This window comes from Erythranthe guttata, chromosome 9, assembly GCF_056151865.1.
Source record: "Erythranthe guttata isolate IM_541 chromosome 9, IM_541, whole genome shotgun sequence".
Lineage (NCBI taxonomy): Eukaryota > Viridiplantae > Streptophyta > Magnoliopsida > Lamiales > Phrymaceae > Erythranthe > Erythranthe guttata.
In genome coordinates this window covers 15,205,228-15,221,289 of record NC_142541.1, presented here as the reverse complement: position 1 = coordinate 15,221,289, position 16,062 = coordinate 15,205,228, and the positions used below count along the sequence as shown (strand labels likewise).

General features: G+C 37.2%; 3 protein-coding genes and 1 non-coding gene across 5 annotated transcripts; all 4 read left to right on the top strand.

Annotated features, from left to right (window-relative positions):
* Positions 1-469: 469 nt before the first annotated feature.
* Positions 470-5,814, top strand: LOC105975769 (heat shock 70 kDa protein 15). Its single transcript, XM_013000997.2, has 10 exons — positions 470-822; positions 1,313-2,534; positions 2,692-2,919; positions 3,024-3,119; positions 3,658-3,849; positions 4,272-4,466; positions 4,550-4,696; positions 4,781-4,930; positions 5,037-5,167; positions 5,268-5,814. The coding sequence occupies exons 2-10, from the start codon at positions 1,365-1,367 to the stop codon at positions 5,485-5,487; spliced, it is 2,529 nt and encodes an 842-aa protein (XP_012856451.2). The 5' UTR covers positions 470-822; positions 1,313-1,364; the 3' UTR covers positions 5,488-5,814.
* Positions 5,815-6,125: 311 nt separating this feature from the next.
* On the top strand, positions 6,126-8,905 carry LOC105976036 (Pentatricopeptide repeat (PPR-like) superfamily protein). 2 transcript variants are annotated; one of them, XM_013001317.2, is made up of 3 exons: positions 6,126-6,299; positions 6,602-6,724; positions 6,811-8,905. In XM_013001317.2, exons 2-3 carry the CDS (start codon positions 6,631-6,633, stop codon positions 8,655-8,657), a joined length of 1,941 nt encoding a protein of 646 aa, XP_012856771.2. In that variant the 5' UTR covers positions 6,126-6,299; positions 6,602-6,630; the 3' UTR covers positions 8,658-8,905. The 2 variants fall into 2 exon arrangements, with proteins under 2 accessions (XP_012856771.2, XP_088679209.1); XM_088823083.1 differs by lacking the exon at positions 6,126-6,299 and having other exon boundaries at positions 6,515-6,724.
* Positions 8,906-9,085: 180 nt separating this feature from the next.
* On the top strand, positions 9,086-9,157 carry TRNAD-GUC (transfer RNA aspartic acid (anticodon GUC)). Its single transcript has one exon. It is a non-coding gene; the product is annotated as a tRNA-Asp (tRNA).
* Positions 9,158-10,526: 1,369 nt separating this feature from the next.
* On the top strand, positions 10,527-14,256 carry LOC148768202 (FCS-Like Zinc finger 11-like). Its single transcript, XM_088823082.1, has 4 exons — positions 10,527-10,648; positions 10,898-11,061; positions 12,253-12,858; positions 13,943-14,256. The coding sequence occupies exons 2-4, from the start codon at positions 11,036-11,038 to the stop codon at positions 14,100-14,102; spliced, it is 792 nt and encodes a 263-aa protein (XP_088679208.1). The 5' UTR covers positions 10,527-10,648; positions 10,898-11,035; the 3' UTR covers positions 14,103-14,256.
* Positions 14,257-16,062: the final 1,806 nt, after the last annotated feature.

The window sequence follows — 16,062 nt, the reverse complement described above, 5'->3', positions numbered from 1 at the left end:
GCATTATTCAATGATCCATATATTCACTATTGTCTTTCCAATCAATGAGTAGATTCCATATTGCTCTCCAGGAATTTCATAATGACAGTTGAGCCATTTTAGGATCTCGAAGATTCCGTCACACCTCTAAATATCTACAAAGGATATAAGATTTCTCTTTAACTCGACAAATCTAACCTCTGTCGAGATCCTTTCTACTCCATCAAACATCCTTAATCCTACTCTGGGTCCCCGGTTCTTGGACCTTGCATGCTTGATTATTTCCAATAATTACATTTTCATCCTTATAATACTCAATTGTTTCATCCGAGTACAAATATTTTCCTACAAAGAAAAATAACAAAGCCCAACCCAAAAAAAAAAAATATTTGTGAAGCTGCTGAAATGGGCCATGTAAAATAGAAAAATTAACACAGCCCAACCCAAAAGAAATAAAATAATAAAAACGAGAAAAAAAAAATTTGAAGTTGACGATGTTTCTAGAAGCGGCAAAGTATCTCCTAGAGAAATCTAGGACAATTGGACCGGCCGGTTTACTTTCCTTATTTTCGTATAAATAAATAATAATTTATTAATTATTCAGAATTTTCTACACAAACCCTCCGCACACTCTCTCTCTTATAAACCCCTTTTTCTCCCATCTGTAATTTTCCACCAATAAATATATAAATTAAAACGAAAAAGGAATTTCCCCCTGCCCTTTTTATTATTCCCTGCCCCCTCTCTCTCTCTTCTCTTTCTCTCTCTACTGCAGCACCAGCACAGTATCCAGGAAGAGAGTTCCGGAAAATCGTTTGCGCGGCGTGCTCGATCTGTTCTCAGGTACTGTGGCTCTTCGAATCTCGATTACTGATAATGTTCCGTACGATTTGTAGATCTAATTTGGTTGTTGATTTTCGTTGTTTATGCGTTTAACTGGTGTGGTGTTTGTTTGTGGATTATTTCGCATCGAGTTTGAAATATTTTTTAAAATTTTCGTCGAAATCGTTGGATTTGTGTAATGTTTTTTTGGTTTTTAGGCGTTTTGGCTGTTCTGGGGTTAATGCGCAATTTTAGGTGGATTTAATGCTGTTTATGTGATGCTGGGTTTCGAGTTTGATGTAATTCACCAGAATAAAAAACTTCATAGAATTATATTTGTAATCAAATTGAATTTTTAATGTGGTTTTCTTAGTAATCTGGCACTGATATGCATGGAAATTATACCCTGGAGTTCGATTCCTTAACCCTTTTCGTTTGGACCGTGGTTGACAGTTGTATGCAGTTCTCATATGGTACTTGTAGTGATTATGGTTGTTTGTTAATGCTTCAGGTTATTACCTACCTTAAAATCGTGCTTAGACTTTTAAGTATTCCTAGCCAGCATGAGTGTGGTCGGTTTTGATTTTGGAAACGAGAGTGGTGTTGTCGCTGTTGCAAGACAAAGAGGGATTGATGTTGTACTTAACGATGAGTCCAAGCGTGAAACTCCTGCCATTGTATGCTTTGGTGACAAGCAGCGATTCCTCGGTACAGCTGGAGCTGCGTCAAGTATGATGAACCCAAAAAACACAATATCTCAAATAAAGAGGTTGATTGGACGCCAGTTCTCCGATCCCGAACTGCAGCGTGATATCAAATCATTGCCATTTTTGGTGACCGAAGGTCCAGATGGATATCCATTAATCCATGCTCGGTATTTGGGTGAAACTAGGACATTTACTCCTACACAGGTTCTGGGAATGGTATTTTCTGATTTGAAGATCATCGCCGAGAAGAATTTAAATACAGCAGTTGTCGATTGCTGCATTGGAATTCCCGTTTATTTCACTGACTTGCAGAGAAGAGCTGTGATAGATGCTGCAACAATTGCTGGCCTGCACCCTCTTCGCCTCATTCACGAGACCACAGCTACTGCATTAGCTTATGGAATTTATAAGACAGATTTACCAGAAAACGAGCCTATGAATGTTGCTTTTGTTGATGTTGGGCATGCGAGTATGCAAGTCTGTATTGCTGCCTTCAAGAAAGGTCAACTAAAGATATTGGCCCATTCTTTTGACCGGTCTCTAGGTGGAAGGGACTTTGATGAAGCGCTTTTCCAGCATTTCGCGGATAAGTTTAAGGACGAATATAAGATTGATGTGTATCAGAACGCGAGGGCTTGCCTGCGGTTGCGTGCCGCTTGTGAGAAGGTAAAGAAAGTTCTCAGTGCAAATCCTGAGGCACCTCTCAACATTGAGTGCTTGATGGAAGAGAAGGATGTTCGAGGATTTATTAAGAGGGACGAGTTTGAACAAATCAGCTCTCCGATACTGGAGCGTGTGAAAAAACCCTTGGAGAAGGCTCTTGCAGAAGCTGGACTGACTGTTGAGAATATACATTCGGTTGAAGTTGTTGGTTCAGGCTCTCGAGTCCCTGCTGTTTTTAAGATATTGACTGATTTTTTCGGGAAGGAGCCCAGAAGAACAATGAATGCAAGTGAGTGTGTTGCTAAAGGCAGTGCTCTAGAATGTGCTATTCTTAGTCCCACCTTTAAAGTGCGGGAATTTCAGGTAAAGGTTCCTGCCGAGAATAGCTATGTTACATGCATTACAAACTAGTATATTTTGATTTATGGCGTTAGTTAACTTTGTACAAGACATCCATCGCCAAAGTCTATTAGTTACTGGAAGGAACTAGCCTAACATGTTCTGACTTTTTCTTTTGCAGGTCAATGAGAGTTTTCCTTTCCCGATTGCTTTGTCATGGAAAGGTTCTGCTCCCGATACACAAAATGGAGCGGCAGATAATCAACAGAGCACCGTTGTATTCCCCAAGGGTAACCCGATACCAAGTGTGAAGGCCTTGACTTTCTACAGATCTGGCACCTTCACAATAGATGTACAATATGCTGATGTCAGCGAATTGCAGGCACCTGCAAAGATTAGCACTTATACGGTAACATGTTATCCTTTCTGTTTCAATTTATCAACTCAATACATGAAGTACACAACATACATTATATGTTTGTCTTACTTGACAGTCCTTTTGTTGATCTGCAGATTGGACCTTTCCAGTCCACAAAGAGTGAAAGAGCAAAACTGAAGGTCAAAGTACGTCTGAATCTTCATGGTATTGTATCAATTGAGTCAGCAACGGTAAGTAATCATTTTCAAGCTCTTATATAGTTCTTAATGTTTACAATCGACTCTTATATATATAATGGTGTGGGATGCTCGAGTTTTGTTGGTTATTAAGGGCTAGAAATGATAGACTTGCAAATGTTGCAAATAAAATATTAACCCTTTGCCATGATGCATCTTTAATGTAGATTGTATATTCTGTTCCGAGTTTTCAGTATGGTAGTCAAACTCTCGGATCTGCATGAGTTCGACTAAAATGATGCTTCTACTGTGATACTTTCGCTGCTTATCAGATAATAAATTGATCTTATCCTCAACAATAAAGAGATGGGCGCATACAATCCTAGGATATATAACTAGTTTTTCATTGATGTTTTTCTGTTAACAATAATAGCAATATACATTGATGGGAATTAAAAAAATTGACATTGGTGTGCGTGGTAGAGTTATTTTTGGTTAATTTAACTAGCGAAGGAGATGGAACTTTTTCAGTCTTCGTGTTGAAGGATATATGCTTTTCTTTTGAAATTCTAACTGGTCTATCTTGGAGCAGCTCTTGGAAGAGGAAGAGGTGGAAGTTCCTGTTGTGAAAGAGGCGACCAAGATGGAAACTGATGAAGCTCCTGCTGCTACTCCAAGCACCACTGAAACTGATGTTAATATGCAAGATGCAAAAACTGATGGAGCCGAAAATGGTGTGCCAGAGTCAGGAGACAAGACGGCTCAGATGGAAACTGATGTCAAGGTTAGCTCATAGTACCAGTATATAATAGTTTTCTGTCGGTGATTATTTGATGACTTGGGCTGTTTTTATTGGCCAGTTGTTAATTATCTAGATTTTTCATCTTTGTTTACCTTGGAAAGTAGCTCCTGTCACCTGATATACGATGGTGGAATATTTTTGCCTATATGCTCTCTGTGTATGTCGGTTTGTTTCCTTCACTTTGTCTAGGTTGGGTAAAACGATAATACTTTCTTTTGCTTTTCTATTTTTGGCTCAGTGTTGTTCTGTGTACTTTACTGGTGGAGCATTTGACCTTTCAGTTTTAACAATTTATGTGAATCTCCCAAGATTTAAAATGCATTTAGTACATCCTAGGCATTAGCTTGTTTCTTAGAAAACTGTTGTCCTAACCCCTGAGTTCTATACGGTTTTATATTTGTCAGGTTGAGGCGCCTAAGAAAAAGGTCAAGAAAACCAGCGTACCTGTATCAGAAATTGTTTACGGAGGGATGGCTGCTGCGGATGTGCAAAAAGCTGTGGAGAAGGAGTTTGAGATGGCTTTGCAGGATCGTGTTATGGAAGAAACCAAAGACAAAAAGAATGCTGTGGAGGCTTATGTGTATGAAATGAGGAACAAGGTACACGCATACGAGGTGTTTTGGTCTTAATTAATATACACCTTAAACAATTGGAAAACTGACAAGTCATTTTGTGTCTGCAGCTTAACGACAAGTATCACGAGTTCGTAACCGAATCAGATAAAGAGCAGCTTATTTCTAGACTCCAAGAAGTCGAAGATTGGTTGTACGAGGATGGCGAGGATGAAACCAAAGGAGTCTATGTTGCTAAACTCGATGAGCTCAAGAAGGTTTGTTTCTTATTCTTGTCTGTTCTTCAGATTTATTGTTTTAAATATAGCATATTTAATTTGGAATAAAATATAATTCTCCAGCAAGGCGACCCTATTGAGTTCCGTTTTAAGGAACACACAGAAAGGGGATCTGTGGTCGATCAACTTGCCTATTGCATCAGCAGTTACAGAGATGCCGTTGTGTCAAATGACCCCAAGTTTGACCACATTGATGTAGCCGAGAAGCAAAAGGTACATATTTCCCTAAATACAAAAAAAAAAAAAAAAAAGAAAAAAAAAAAAGAAAAACAAAATAGTCATTTGATTAATTGGTTCTTTTGCATTTACCTCCGTCCAGGTTTTGAACGAATGCGTGGAAGCTGAAGCTTGGCTGAGAGAGAAGAAGCAGCACCAGGACACACTTCCGAAATACGCGACACCAGTTCTCTTGTCTGCTGATGTTAGGAAAAAGGCCGAAGCTCTCGACAGGTAACTGTAAAATTCGTGCGCTTGCAGGGGTATTTTTGTCCATGTATGCTCTAACGATTTAATATCTATCTAACACACGATAAATTTGCTTTATCGGCAGGGTTTGTAGGCCGGTAATGATGAAACCAAAGCCAGCAGTAAAGCCAGCTACACCCGAAGCAGCACCATCACCAGCTTCTTCACAAGGAGGCGAACCGCATTCTCATGGGGCCGAGAAAAGTGGTGGGGGCGAAAACGGTAATACGACTGACACTGCTGGATCTGGAAATGGAGTACCTTCAGCTGATGCAGAGCCTATGGAAACTGAGAAACCGGAGTAGTGGTTTATTTTATTTATTTATAGGGGCTTATTATTTTCGGTTTTTTTTGTTACGACTTTGGGGGAACTTTTGTCGACGGGGTGTGGTTTATTGAATTTTATCTGATGATGAGATTGTTTTTGAGTTACTTTCCGGTCACTTCAAATTTATTATACTATTAATTATTAGGTGGGGTTCTTCTCTATAGACTATATATATGGTTGGTCATGTTTTTGATATGGGTTCGTAAGAAATAGATTAACGAGTTTCGTTCGCTAGTCTTATCTGAATACAGGATTTGTTTCGGCTCGTTTCAGTTTTATGGATGCGCTTTTTGTTTATTGCAAAGTTCATTTCGTATTGTGTTTTCTTATGTGAATATCCGTGATATCGGTAATCGGTCTGATTAAGATATTACTACCCTGTTTTAGAACATCAACCGTTCGTTTTATATTTTAAGAACGCACCGTACTGTTGAATCTCTATAAATTATTAAATGTCTATAAATTAATACGCTACCAACTATGAAATTTTATTAATTTAATGAAATATTATATTAATAATATAGTTTGAAAATGTCCTCAAGTTGGGATCAGAAAAACGTAAATTAATTAGACGATAATATTACTTTATTGAGGTTCTATAAATTAGAAATAATTTTCTGGAGATTTTTAAATCATTTTGTGGGGAAAGAGTTCTTCAGTTTGGGGGGTTTTTTAACGGCGCAAGGGTTTAAGGCTATTTTGATAATTAATACTTAATAGGTTAAAACAGGCGATCTAGCCTCCGTTAATTAACGATTTCCGTTTCCCTTTCAATCTCAGCTATTCGAGGTATGTTTGTTTGTTCTTTCTGCTGTTAATTTTCGCTGATTCATTCACTCCATTTTTTCATTTTTTATTTGGTTTGATATGTCGGTGTTAATGCTTATCGGAGTTTGATATTCGGCGATGGTGATTTTGTGCTGACTACGACAGGAAGGGCTAAAATTGAAGTTGTATTCATTTCAATTTATGGTTCTATCATACTTCAGATGTAGGAAATTAAAAAAATGAAAATGGTGATAATTTGAAGTTGCATTCATTTCGATTTTCGATTTTCAATTTTCGATTCAGAATGCTTCGATGTTTTTCAGGTATTAGAAATTACAGGAGGATTTGAGCTATGAGGGCTGAAGGGAAAATGTTGGCCAAATCAATCGCCTCGAGCCGAGGAGTATTCACCTGTTCTTGTTTATTCGAGAGAATCAAGCAGACAGGTAAACAACCCTTTCTTTTACAATGACTCCATTGTTTGTAGTGATACCGAGGGCTAAAATTTCGACTGCATTCATTATCGTTGCAGAAAATGAAATCGTCCAAATGTTTCGGCTAGCTAGTCCGAAAGACGACACCCCAAATTTCGGCAACCACCCCAGCACAAGGAGGAGCATGTCAGCCAGAAAACTCGACGAGAGGTTTATAAGAATCTTGAAAATATTCAAGTGGGGCCATGACGCAGAAAAAGCTCTCGAGGTTCTCAAATTAAAAGTTGACCGTAGATTAGTCCGCGAGGTTCTGCAAGTAGATGTCGAAATCAACGTGAAACTGCACTTCTTCAAGTGGGCGGGAAAGAGAAGGCACTTCGAGCACGATTCCACCACCTACATGGCCTTAATCCATTGCCTCGAAGAGGCGAAACTCTTCGGTCCAATGTGGAAAACGATCCAAGAAATGGTCAAGAGTCCATGTGCCGTGGGCCCCGCTGACCTGTCAGAAATCGTACGAGTCTTGGGCAGGGCAAAGATGGTGAACAAAGCACTCTCGATATTCTACCACATTAAAACCCGGAAATGCAAACCGACCGCCAGCACGTACAATTCCATGATATTGATGCTGATGCAAGAGGGCCACCACGAAAAAGTCCACGAGCTGTACAACGAGATGTGCGGTGAAGGAACTAACTGTTTCCCCGACACTGTTACTTACAGCGCTCTCATATCTACATTTGCGAAATTGGACCGCAATGAATCTGCTATTCGTTTGTTTGATGAAATGAAAGAGAATGGATTGTACCCCACCGCAAAAATATACACTACTTTATTGGGTGTTTTCTTCAAGATTGATAAGGTCGAAAAGGCATTGGGGTTAGTGCAAGAAATGAAGGAAAAAGGGTGTGCGCCTACGGTGTATACGTATACAGAAATGATTAGAGGGCTTGGCTCTGCTGGGAGAGTCGAAGAAGCTTATTCGATATTTTTAAACATGATAAATGATGGTTGTAAACCAGATGTTGTGCTTATGAACAACGTGATTAATATCTTGGGGCGTAGGGGCCGTTTGGCTGACGCGGTCAAGCTTTTCGAAAATATGGAGTCTTTCGATTGCACTCCGAATGTGGTGACTTACAACACGATAATCAAATCCATGTTCGAATCGAAATCGCCAGTGTCTGAAATCGTTTTATTGTACGAGAAAATGAAAAACAGCGGTGTGAATCCGAGCTCCTTCACTTATTCGATCCTCATCGATGGATTCTGCAAGAAAAACAGCTTGGAAAAAGCTTTGTTGATGCTCGAGGAAATGGACGAAAAGGGTTTTCCGCCATGCCCAGCCGCCTACTGCAGCTTGATCAACAGCCTCTGCCGAGCGAAAAGATACGATGCAGCACACGAGTTATTTCAAGAATTAAAGGAGAATTGCGGTTCATCGAGCGCTCGTGTCTACGCGGTTATGATAAAGCATTTAGGAAAATGCGGACGTTTGACTGAGGCGGTTGACCTTTTCGACGAGATGAAAAGACTAGGATGCCCTCCCGATGTTTACGCCTACAATGCCCTCATGTCGGGGATGGTGAGGGCAGGGTTGACCGACGAGGCTCGGTCAATGATCCGTTCGATGGAGGAAAACGGGTGCGCTCCGGATTTGAACTCGTATAATATCATATTGAACGGGCTGGCTAGGGCGGGTGGGCCCCACCCGGCGATGGAGATGTTTGAGAATATGAAGAGGGATTGGAAGATGAAACCGGATGCTGTTTCTTACAATACAGTGCTAGGTTGTTTGAGTCGGGCGGGTATGTTTGAGGAGGCTGCCAAGTTGATGAAGGAGATGCGGTCGAGTGGTTTGGAGTATGATCGGATAACGTACTCCTCGATACTCGAGGCGGTTGGTAAAGTTGACGAAGACTGTAAACTTGTTTCTTCATCATGATGACCATATACACTACATGATTGGTAGCTTGTGGTGATTATTTATTTTTTACCAGAAAAAAAATAAAAAACATCATGGTTCTGTTTTTGTTTTTATTGTAGTACTGTAATGAGATTATGTTTAGTAATTTGATGAAGAGATGTAATGTACAATTATAAAATGACAGTATCATAGTTCATTGTGAGTTGACTTTTAGCTTGTCAACAACATTAGTCATTTATATAGATATTGAACTTAGATTATATAAATCTAACGCCGTTGTAGCATAAATGGGATAGTATTCCCGCGTTTCAGACAGCTGATAGGCGGGCTACCCGGGTTCGACCCCCGGCAGCGGCTTTTGTAAATGTAAACAAATATCAATTTCTTTTATTCTCAACGAAATAATAGTTAACCATATAGCAATAACATAAAATATAAGCAACAAAGTCGTTGTAGTATAGTGGTAAGTATTCCCGCCTGTCACGCGGGTGACCCGGGTTCGATCCCCGGCAACGGCGCTAATTTTTTTAATTTCCTTACTTTTTTTTTGCTCCACCTTCTCTCTGCTACATTACCAGATTAATACATTCAGAAATCAGAAAAGGTAATTTTCCAGAAAAAAATAAAAATAAAATAATTGTGCCTTTTTCACGTGAAACGTAGAATTAATTGTCATGTTGGGGAGTGGATAAAGTTGAAAAGTGCGCATTTTTTTCGGTGTATAATAGCGGAATAGATGAAGACGAAGACGAAGACTGTGACGTGGCAAGTTGCTAAAATGCGCCGCTGTGAGTATGCATGCGCTCGCTTGTCTTTGGCCAAATTTGGGCCCCACCAGATAGAAGTTGGTGGATTTCTTTCCGGAAAGAGCTGACGCACAACTGTCAAAAATTACAATCCATACCCCTCTCTCTCTCTCTCTTAAATTGCCCTATTTTTACAATTTTTATTTTTATTTTTATTTTTATTTTAGAAATATTCTACTTGTATATGGTATGTGATTAATATATAATTAAAATAATTCTATATTTGTTTCGACGATTTATAGCCTAATTATATAAGGTAAATATGCAAGCTTTTGCAAATGCTAGCTAGTTACACTTCATGTTGTATTAAACTAGGTGTTAATAATAATTAGAGCAATACCAAAACTTGTATTAACTATATTAAAAGTTTAAATAAAATGATTTTTTTTTTCAAATAAGTAAGAGAAAATGTGCAAAAAAAGAATAGTAATATAATTGTGATGCAACTCAAAATAATTACTTTTTTTATAAGATTTTTGTTACAATTCTTTGTCGTTATTCGATACAAATTTGACACGTTATGAACGAAATAATTGATTTAAGATTATTACGACCGTTAGTCGTTATTGGTTATTAGAGATAAGATTCGCAAACGGAAATAACTATAATTCGTTATTTTTATGATCGTTAGTCGTTAGAATTAAATCCGCAGGCAAAAATAACTACGTCCAACGAGTTTATTACATATGACCGTTAGTCGTTAGAGATTACAGTCCTCGTTACATACCGTTAACCGTTAAATACATCAAATTTGTCGTTTATTAACGATCGAAGAAAATCTTAAAAAAATATACAAACAACATTTGCTAATTCTCACATGAACTTATTCACAAATTTGAAGTAATTAACCTACAAATTAAACTAAATCTTATAATATTAACCATCTAACAAAAAAAAACATTTTTTATAATAAAAAGAATATATTAGATTTTTTTTTTTCAAAAGATGGAATACCATAAATAAGTTGGTAATGAGGTGGAATTACTAATTAAGGCCATACCCAATGTTTCCTCAAACCACATCAGCATCATCTTGAAATGACCATTTTACCCTTGTCTCTCTACATACACACACTCCCTCTCTATATATATATATTCCCCATTTGCCATCCCTCACTCTCTCATAAGCATATAAACAAAAAAGAGAAACGTTTAACAGGCAGCTGTTCTACAAACTTATTCAACTAACAATTTTTTTTAGCAGGTAAAAAAAACGACATCGTTTCTTTCGTCTTATCTCTATCGATTTTAGTCACGCTAACCATGTGAACGTTGAATCTAATTCGTCACAAAGTTTTTTTTCATGCGTTTTGTTCTCCTTCTTTCAGATTTGACGGTGTTTTATTTTCGGTTGGGGTTCTAGAAAAAGATGCCCTAGAAAAAAAAAAGATTCTTTTGTCTTTTTATAATCTAATTTTTTATTTTATTTATTTATTTATTATTTTTTTTACAGAACAAGAATTCCATGGTTTAAGGGTTTTTGTTGTAAAAGGTGGTGAATCCTTCTGCACAAAGTTGAAGAAGAACTTTGGAAATCAAAATAAAATTGAAGCAACTCTATCTGTAAAGCTCAATCTCTTTCACATTAATCATGGAGTTCTCATACACAAAATCCAGGTATATATATATATATATATGTGTGTGTGTGTGTGTGTGTGTGTGTGTGTGTGTGTGTGTGTGTGTGTGTGTGTGTGTGTGTGTGTGTGTGTGTGTGTGTGTGTGTGTGCGTGTGCGTGTGAGTGTGTGTTTCTTACAAGTAGTCTGCCCTGTTTGTGTGTGTTTCTTACAAGTTCTGCGTTGTTTGTGTGTGTGTTTAATTTGTTCATGTTTTAGTTACACACAGATATATACATGTATGTCAGTGAGTGTTTTGTGTGTGCGTGTGTGTGTGTGTGTGAGAGAGAGAGAGAGAGAGAGAGAGAGAGAGAGAGAGAGAGAGAGAGAGAGAGAGAGAGAGAGATTAATTAAGGAAAAATGGTAAAATTGATTGGTTTATTTAAAAATGAACCATTCTACCCTTGTTCAAGATTTTAAAATCAAACTATTAATTAAGCATGCATGCATCAGATTATAAAATTGTTTAATAAATTAAATCAGTTTTTATTCATTTTTTAATAATTTATTTGAGCTGTTTTTTCTATGCATGCAACTGAATTTCTTATTTTTCAAGAGATTTAATTTGATTTTCACCACACCTTGTTTGGATACAACTCATGAGTTCATAGATTATATATGTATATACAGCTTTTAATTATATATCACCCAAAAAACATTCAAAAAAATTTTTACAATAGAAAACCAGTTGAAGCATTAAAAGCTAATTTATTACATCGGTTTGATGTTTTGTTTTGTGTATATAGATTCTTGCATATCCATACACTCTCAATCCTGTGTGCGATTTATTAGATGCTATACTCGATAAACTTTATCAACTAATTAAAACAGCTGTATTCGTTCGTGTTTGTCTGTCGATTTATTGTACGAAATTACCCCCCCGATATAGTTCACTAGCATCCATCTACAAAACCCTTGTTTTTAATATTCCGGTTATATATATATATATATATATATATATATATAATAGAACCTCAATTAAATTGATACTTGATAAATTAATAACCTCGCTCAAATAACAATTTTTTCGGATCCCAACTTGATGAAAACATTTTAAATTATTAGTTTGATAGTTTATTATATATTTCGCTAAATTAATAAAAATTTACTAGGTATTCCAGACCGTATTAATTTACAGATGTTTAACTTTTTATTTTAAAAATAAAATAAATTATTATTCTTCATCTTAAATAGCAGGTCAAATGCACCAACTTCATTTGCTGACGTCATCAAAGAACAAAAGGTAGGTTTGCTGATTCTCAACGGCGGCGAAACTCAATCCGACGTGGCATCCGCAAAAGTCAACGTCGTTTTCAACACAAGAAACATAACAAAATCTGTGGTCCAAACAAACCCGCCCTTATCATCATCATCGTCATCATCATCATCAAACATCGCCGCCGCCAACTCGCCGCTAGCCTTCATCGCCGGAGATGGTGGTCAACAAAAAACACCGGGAACCGGTCACTCATTCATCAGACGCAGCTTCGTCGGAAAACCCTGCCTCCTCTCGTCAAACTACATCATCTCTCATCGCATGGGAACTAATAATAATAGTAGTAATAATCCTGTGCCGCTGACCACATGCGCTAAGCATGGGACCGCAGGGTTCCTACCGTTGGATTACGCCAGGATGCTGCCGGAGTACACGTGTACGACACACGTGCTACCGGTGCACAGAGTGGTCCACCGCTTCGAAGACTGCGTATTGGAGTTTCCTGATACAAGTAACAAGGTGGTGACTAAGTGCTCCCGCTGCGATAAAGAGCTGTCTGATCAAGATGACATTTACATGTCCAGGTTTGTTCTTCCTTTTCTTCCTTTATTATTATTATTTATTTTTATTATTTTTAATTTATTTATGGAGAGATTGCACTTCACTCCCTATAAATTTTCAATTTTCGCATTTCCCCCCTCAAAATTCAAAGAAATGAGTGTACCCTTCAAAATGTTAATATTTTTAGGGCAAATTGCACATCGCCCCCAAAAATTTGCACTTCTCCCCCCCCCCCCCCCCCCCCCCCCCCCCCGAAAATGTGAAAATGAGACTGGCCCCTTCAAAATATACAATTCGGTGTACTTTGCCCCAAATGTGTATTTTCGGTCTAATTCTAGTCGGGTTTGAGTAAATTGGAAAGGTGATTTCATCGGTTAAGGCTATAAATGTCATTTGACCTTTTTTCAGCCCATATTGCCGTGATTATGAAGAACAACGACCAACAAATTTTGTCGAACTTGGAAGAAAATTTCGTCTAGTTTGCAATAAATTTTCATCAATTTGAGAAGAATTTTTTGTTAATTTAAGAACCTTAAGTAACTATGATTGAGGGATTTTAAAAGTAGAAAAGTGAAATGACATATATACCTATAACCCGGCGAGAATTATCCCGAAAATATAAATTTGGAGAAAAGTGCAACGAGTTGCATATTTCGAAGGGGCGCAATCTCGTGTTTGCATTTGAGAGGGGGGGGGGGGGGGGTGGGCAAAGAGGTATTTTGAGGGGGTGAAGTGCAATTTGCCCTTTTTTTATGCATTTTTGCTCTGGTAGCCAAATTCTTATGGCTATTCACTGGAATTAAGTGTTTTGTTTTGAATTATCCCTTTAAAATGTTGTTTTTGTTGCGTGCTCTTTCAAATGTCATTTTTGTTGTAAGTTGCACCCTCTAAAATGTTATATTATTGCACTTGCCCACCAGAAATTGGATTTTTGGAGAGAGTGCAACCATAACAATTTTTTAAAGGGGGCGTAAGTGTGAATCTAGAAAATTTATAGGGGACACAAATGCATTTTGTCCTTTATTTGTATATGTTGTTAACGTTTTTTTTTTTTTTTTTATTATTTCTTAAATTGCGATTTTTGGGTATTTGGTATTAATTTTGTAGGGATAATACGTTTTGTAGCGATGAATGTCGTAGTGAGGAATGCACGAGTTGCTGGTCGTGTGATACGATCAGGAACGACGACAGTGATGATGACGACGAGTTGAGTGATATCTCGAGCATGGGTGGGCCCGTCGTTTTTACAATTGATTTCTTTTCATAATTTTCATGATATAGTTGTTGAAAAACTTGTTGAGTTTTCTTTTTGCGTTTTATTATAATTAAGCTGCTACTGCAGTACATGTTTTATTTGTAGTTTGAAACAATTTAGGCCTTTTCTTTTAATTAAAAAGGAGGCTATTTAGTCGGTTTATTAATGTGTGCGCTTTTACTTAAAACAACACTTATTTTGAAATAAACGACTACTATTTAAGAGCACTAATTTCGAGAAAATCATTTTAAATAAATAAATCAGTGTGTACATATTATTTGCAACATATAGTCATGGGTTTATAGGGTCGAATCGGTTCAACCGGGTTTTTGATTTTTTGTTAATATGCCATTATTTTATTAATTTTGATGTTTTAGAAAGATTATTTTCTTTATATTTTTAATCTCCCACTTATTATTTTCCTTTTATCTAATTCACCTCACTTTATACGATATATTATTGCTTATACTCTATATTTTTAAAAAAATTATTCTTCAAATCCGGCAATCGGTCTCTCCTCTTCGATCACCCATGATCATATGTGACAATCCTTCGACCACTCATGACTAGATCCGGCCACCCACTACTAAGTCAGTGAAGGTTCGCTCAAATCTAGCCACAGATAACTAACTCAGTGGTGATTCGAGACGTTTTGGCCGAAAACCGGGTTCCTTGATTGACTCTCCGGTTGTCGGGTTTTACCTGGTCGAACCGGATTTTGGTCATTTGACCCCGATTTTCGATTTTTCCGGTTTTAGATGTCAGACCGGACCGCTTTATTGCTGGGTCACGGTCGAACCGGTCCGACCGGCCGGTTCGGTCCGGTTCTAACAACATTATATATATATATATATATGAATGATATGATATGCCTAATTGGGCCAACCCAATTGACTATTTTTACTATCCGCACGTCTGACTTGAACGTCGGAGGAGTTTCCGCCGAATCAACCCCGACTTAGTTCACGTGTTCTATGATCGCAGATATCTCGAAGTTATCAAGCTCGTGAGCCAGTGATCCACTCTGCTCTTCGAGCTCATCTTATTTCAACTCTCTCCAAGGTCATCTAACTGTAGCGACTAGCATCATCAATATAATTATGGGATCTCTTGTTAATTATTAATTAAAAATGAAAAGAAAAAATTCAATTAGGAAAAAGAAAGAAGACATGGGCCCTGTGACTGGTTAATCTTGATTTTTTTTTATTCACTTGATAATCAACATTTGAATTTTACGAGACGACACAAATATAAAAAAGGGTAAATTACAAACACCCCCTGAGGTATGTTCAAATTACAAAAACACCCCTCTTGTTTGAATAATTACAACCACCCCCCTCAACTCATCAAATTTAGTGGAATCTTCGAGATTATATGGAATATTATCACGTTTGTACCTGTTTTATCCCATTCAAACTCTACATTATGAAGCAAGATGATCATAATATGTGATTTTTAGCTCGTATATATCAGTTTGTGTTGCATCGGGAACTGTATTTTTTACACAAAAAGAGTACAAACTAGATCACATTTCACGGAATCTAGATGAATATGTTGAATTTGGCACCATAAAGGTGGAGGTCTAAGAAAAAATCATAGTTTAGGGGGGTAGATGTAATTATCCAAACAAGATGGGGGTTTTTGTAATTTGACCATACCTCAGGGGGGTGTTTGTAATTTACCCTATAAAAAATTATAAGAAATAACTATTTTTTTCAAATTTCTTAATCCATTATTTTATTATTAATAACATAATAAAATCCAAAAAATCAATCGATTAAGGTAAGTACAATTGTAAATTAAGGTAATTATTTTCTATGTCAATTAAGGTAACTACAATTGTCAATTAAGGTAATTACAGTAGAACTCAATAAATTAATACCCGATAAATTAATAATCTCGCTTAAATAATAAATTTTCTTGGTCCCGACTCGGGGACAACGTGCTAAATTAATATTCGCTAAATTTATAA

Bases quoted from the DNA above. Each gene is read 5' to 3' on its own strand.
- LOC105975769 (XM_013000997.2), top strand. From the start codon at position 1,365: ATGAGTGTGGTCGGTTTTGATTTTGGAAACGAGAGTGGTGTTGTCGCT. The intron at 2,920-3,023 runs GTAACATGTTAT...GTTGATCTGCAG, and splicing joins CAAAGATTAGCACTTATACG to ATTGGACCTTTCCAGTCCAC. The intron at 4,931-5,036 runs GTACATATTTCC...ACCTCCGTCCAG, and splicing joins ATGTAGCCGAGAAGCAAAAG to GTTTTGAACGAATGCGTGGA.
- LOC105976036 (XM_013001317.2), top strand. From the start codon at position 6,631: ATGAGGGCTGAAGGGAAAATGTTGGCCAAATCAATCGCCTCGAGCCGA. The intron at 6,725-6,810 runs GTAAACAACCCT...TTATCGTTGCAG, and splicing joins CGAGAGAATCAAGCAGACAG to AAAATGAAATCGTCCAAATG.
- LOC148768202 (XM_088823082.1), top strand. From the start codon at position 11,036: ATGGAGTTCTCATACACAAAATCCAG. The intron at 11,062-12,252 runs GTATATATATAT...CATCTTAAATAG, and splicing joins TTCTCATACACAAAATCCAG to CAGGTCAAATGCACCAACTT. The intron at 12,859-13,942 runs GTTTGTTCTTCC...TTAATTTTGTAG, and splicing joins GATGACATTTACATGTCCAG to GGATAATACGTTTTGTAGCG.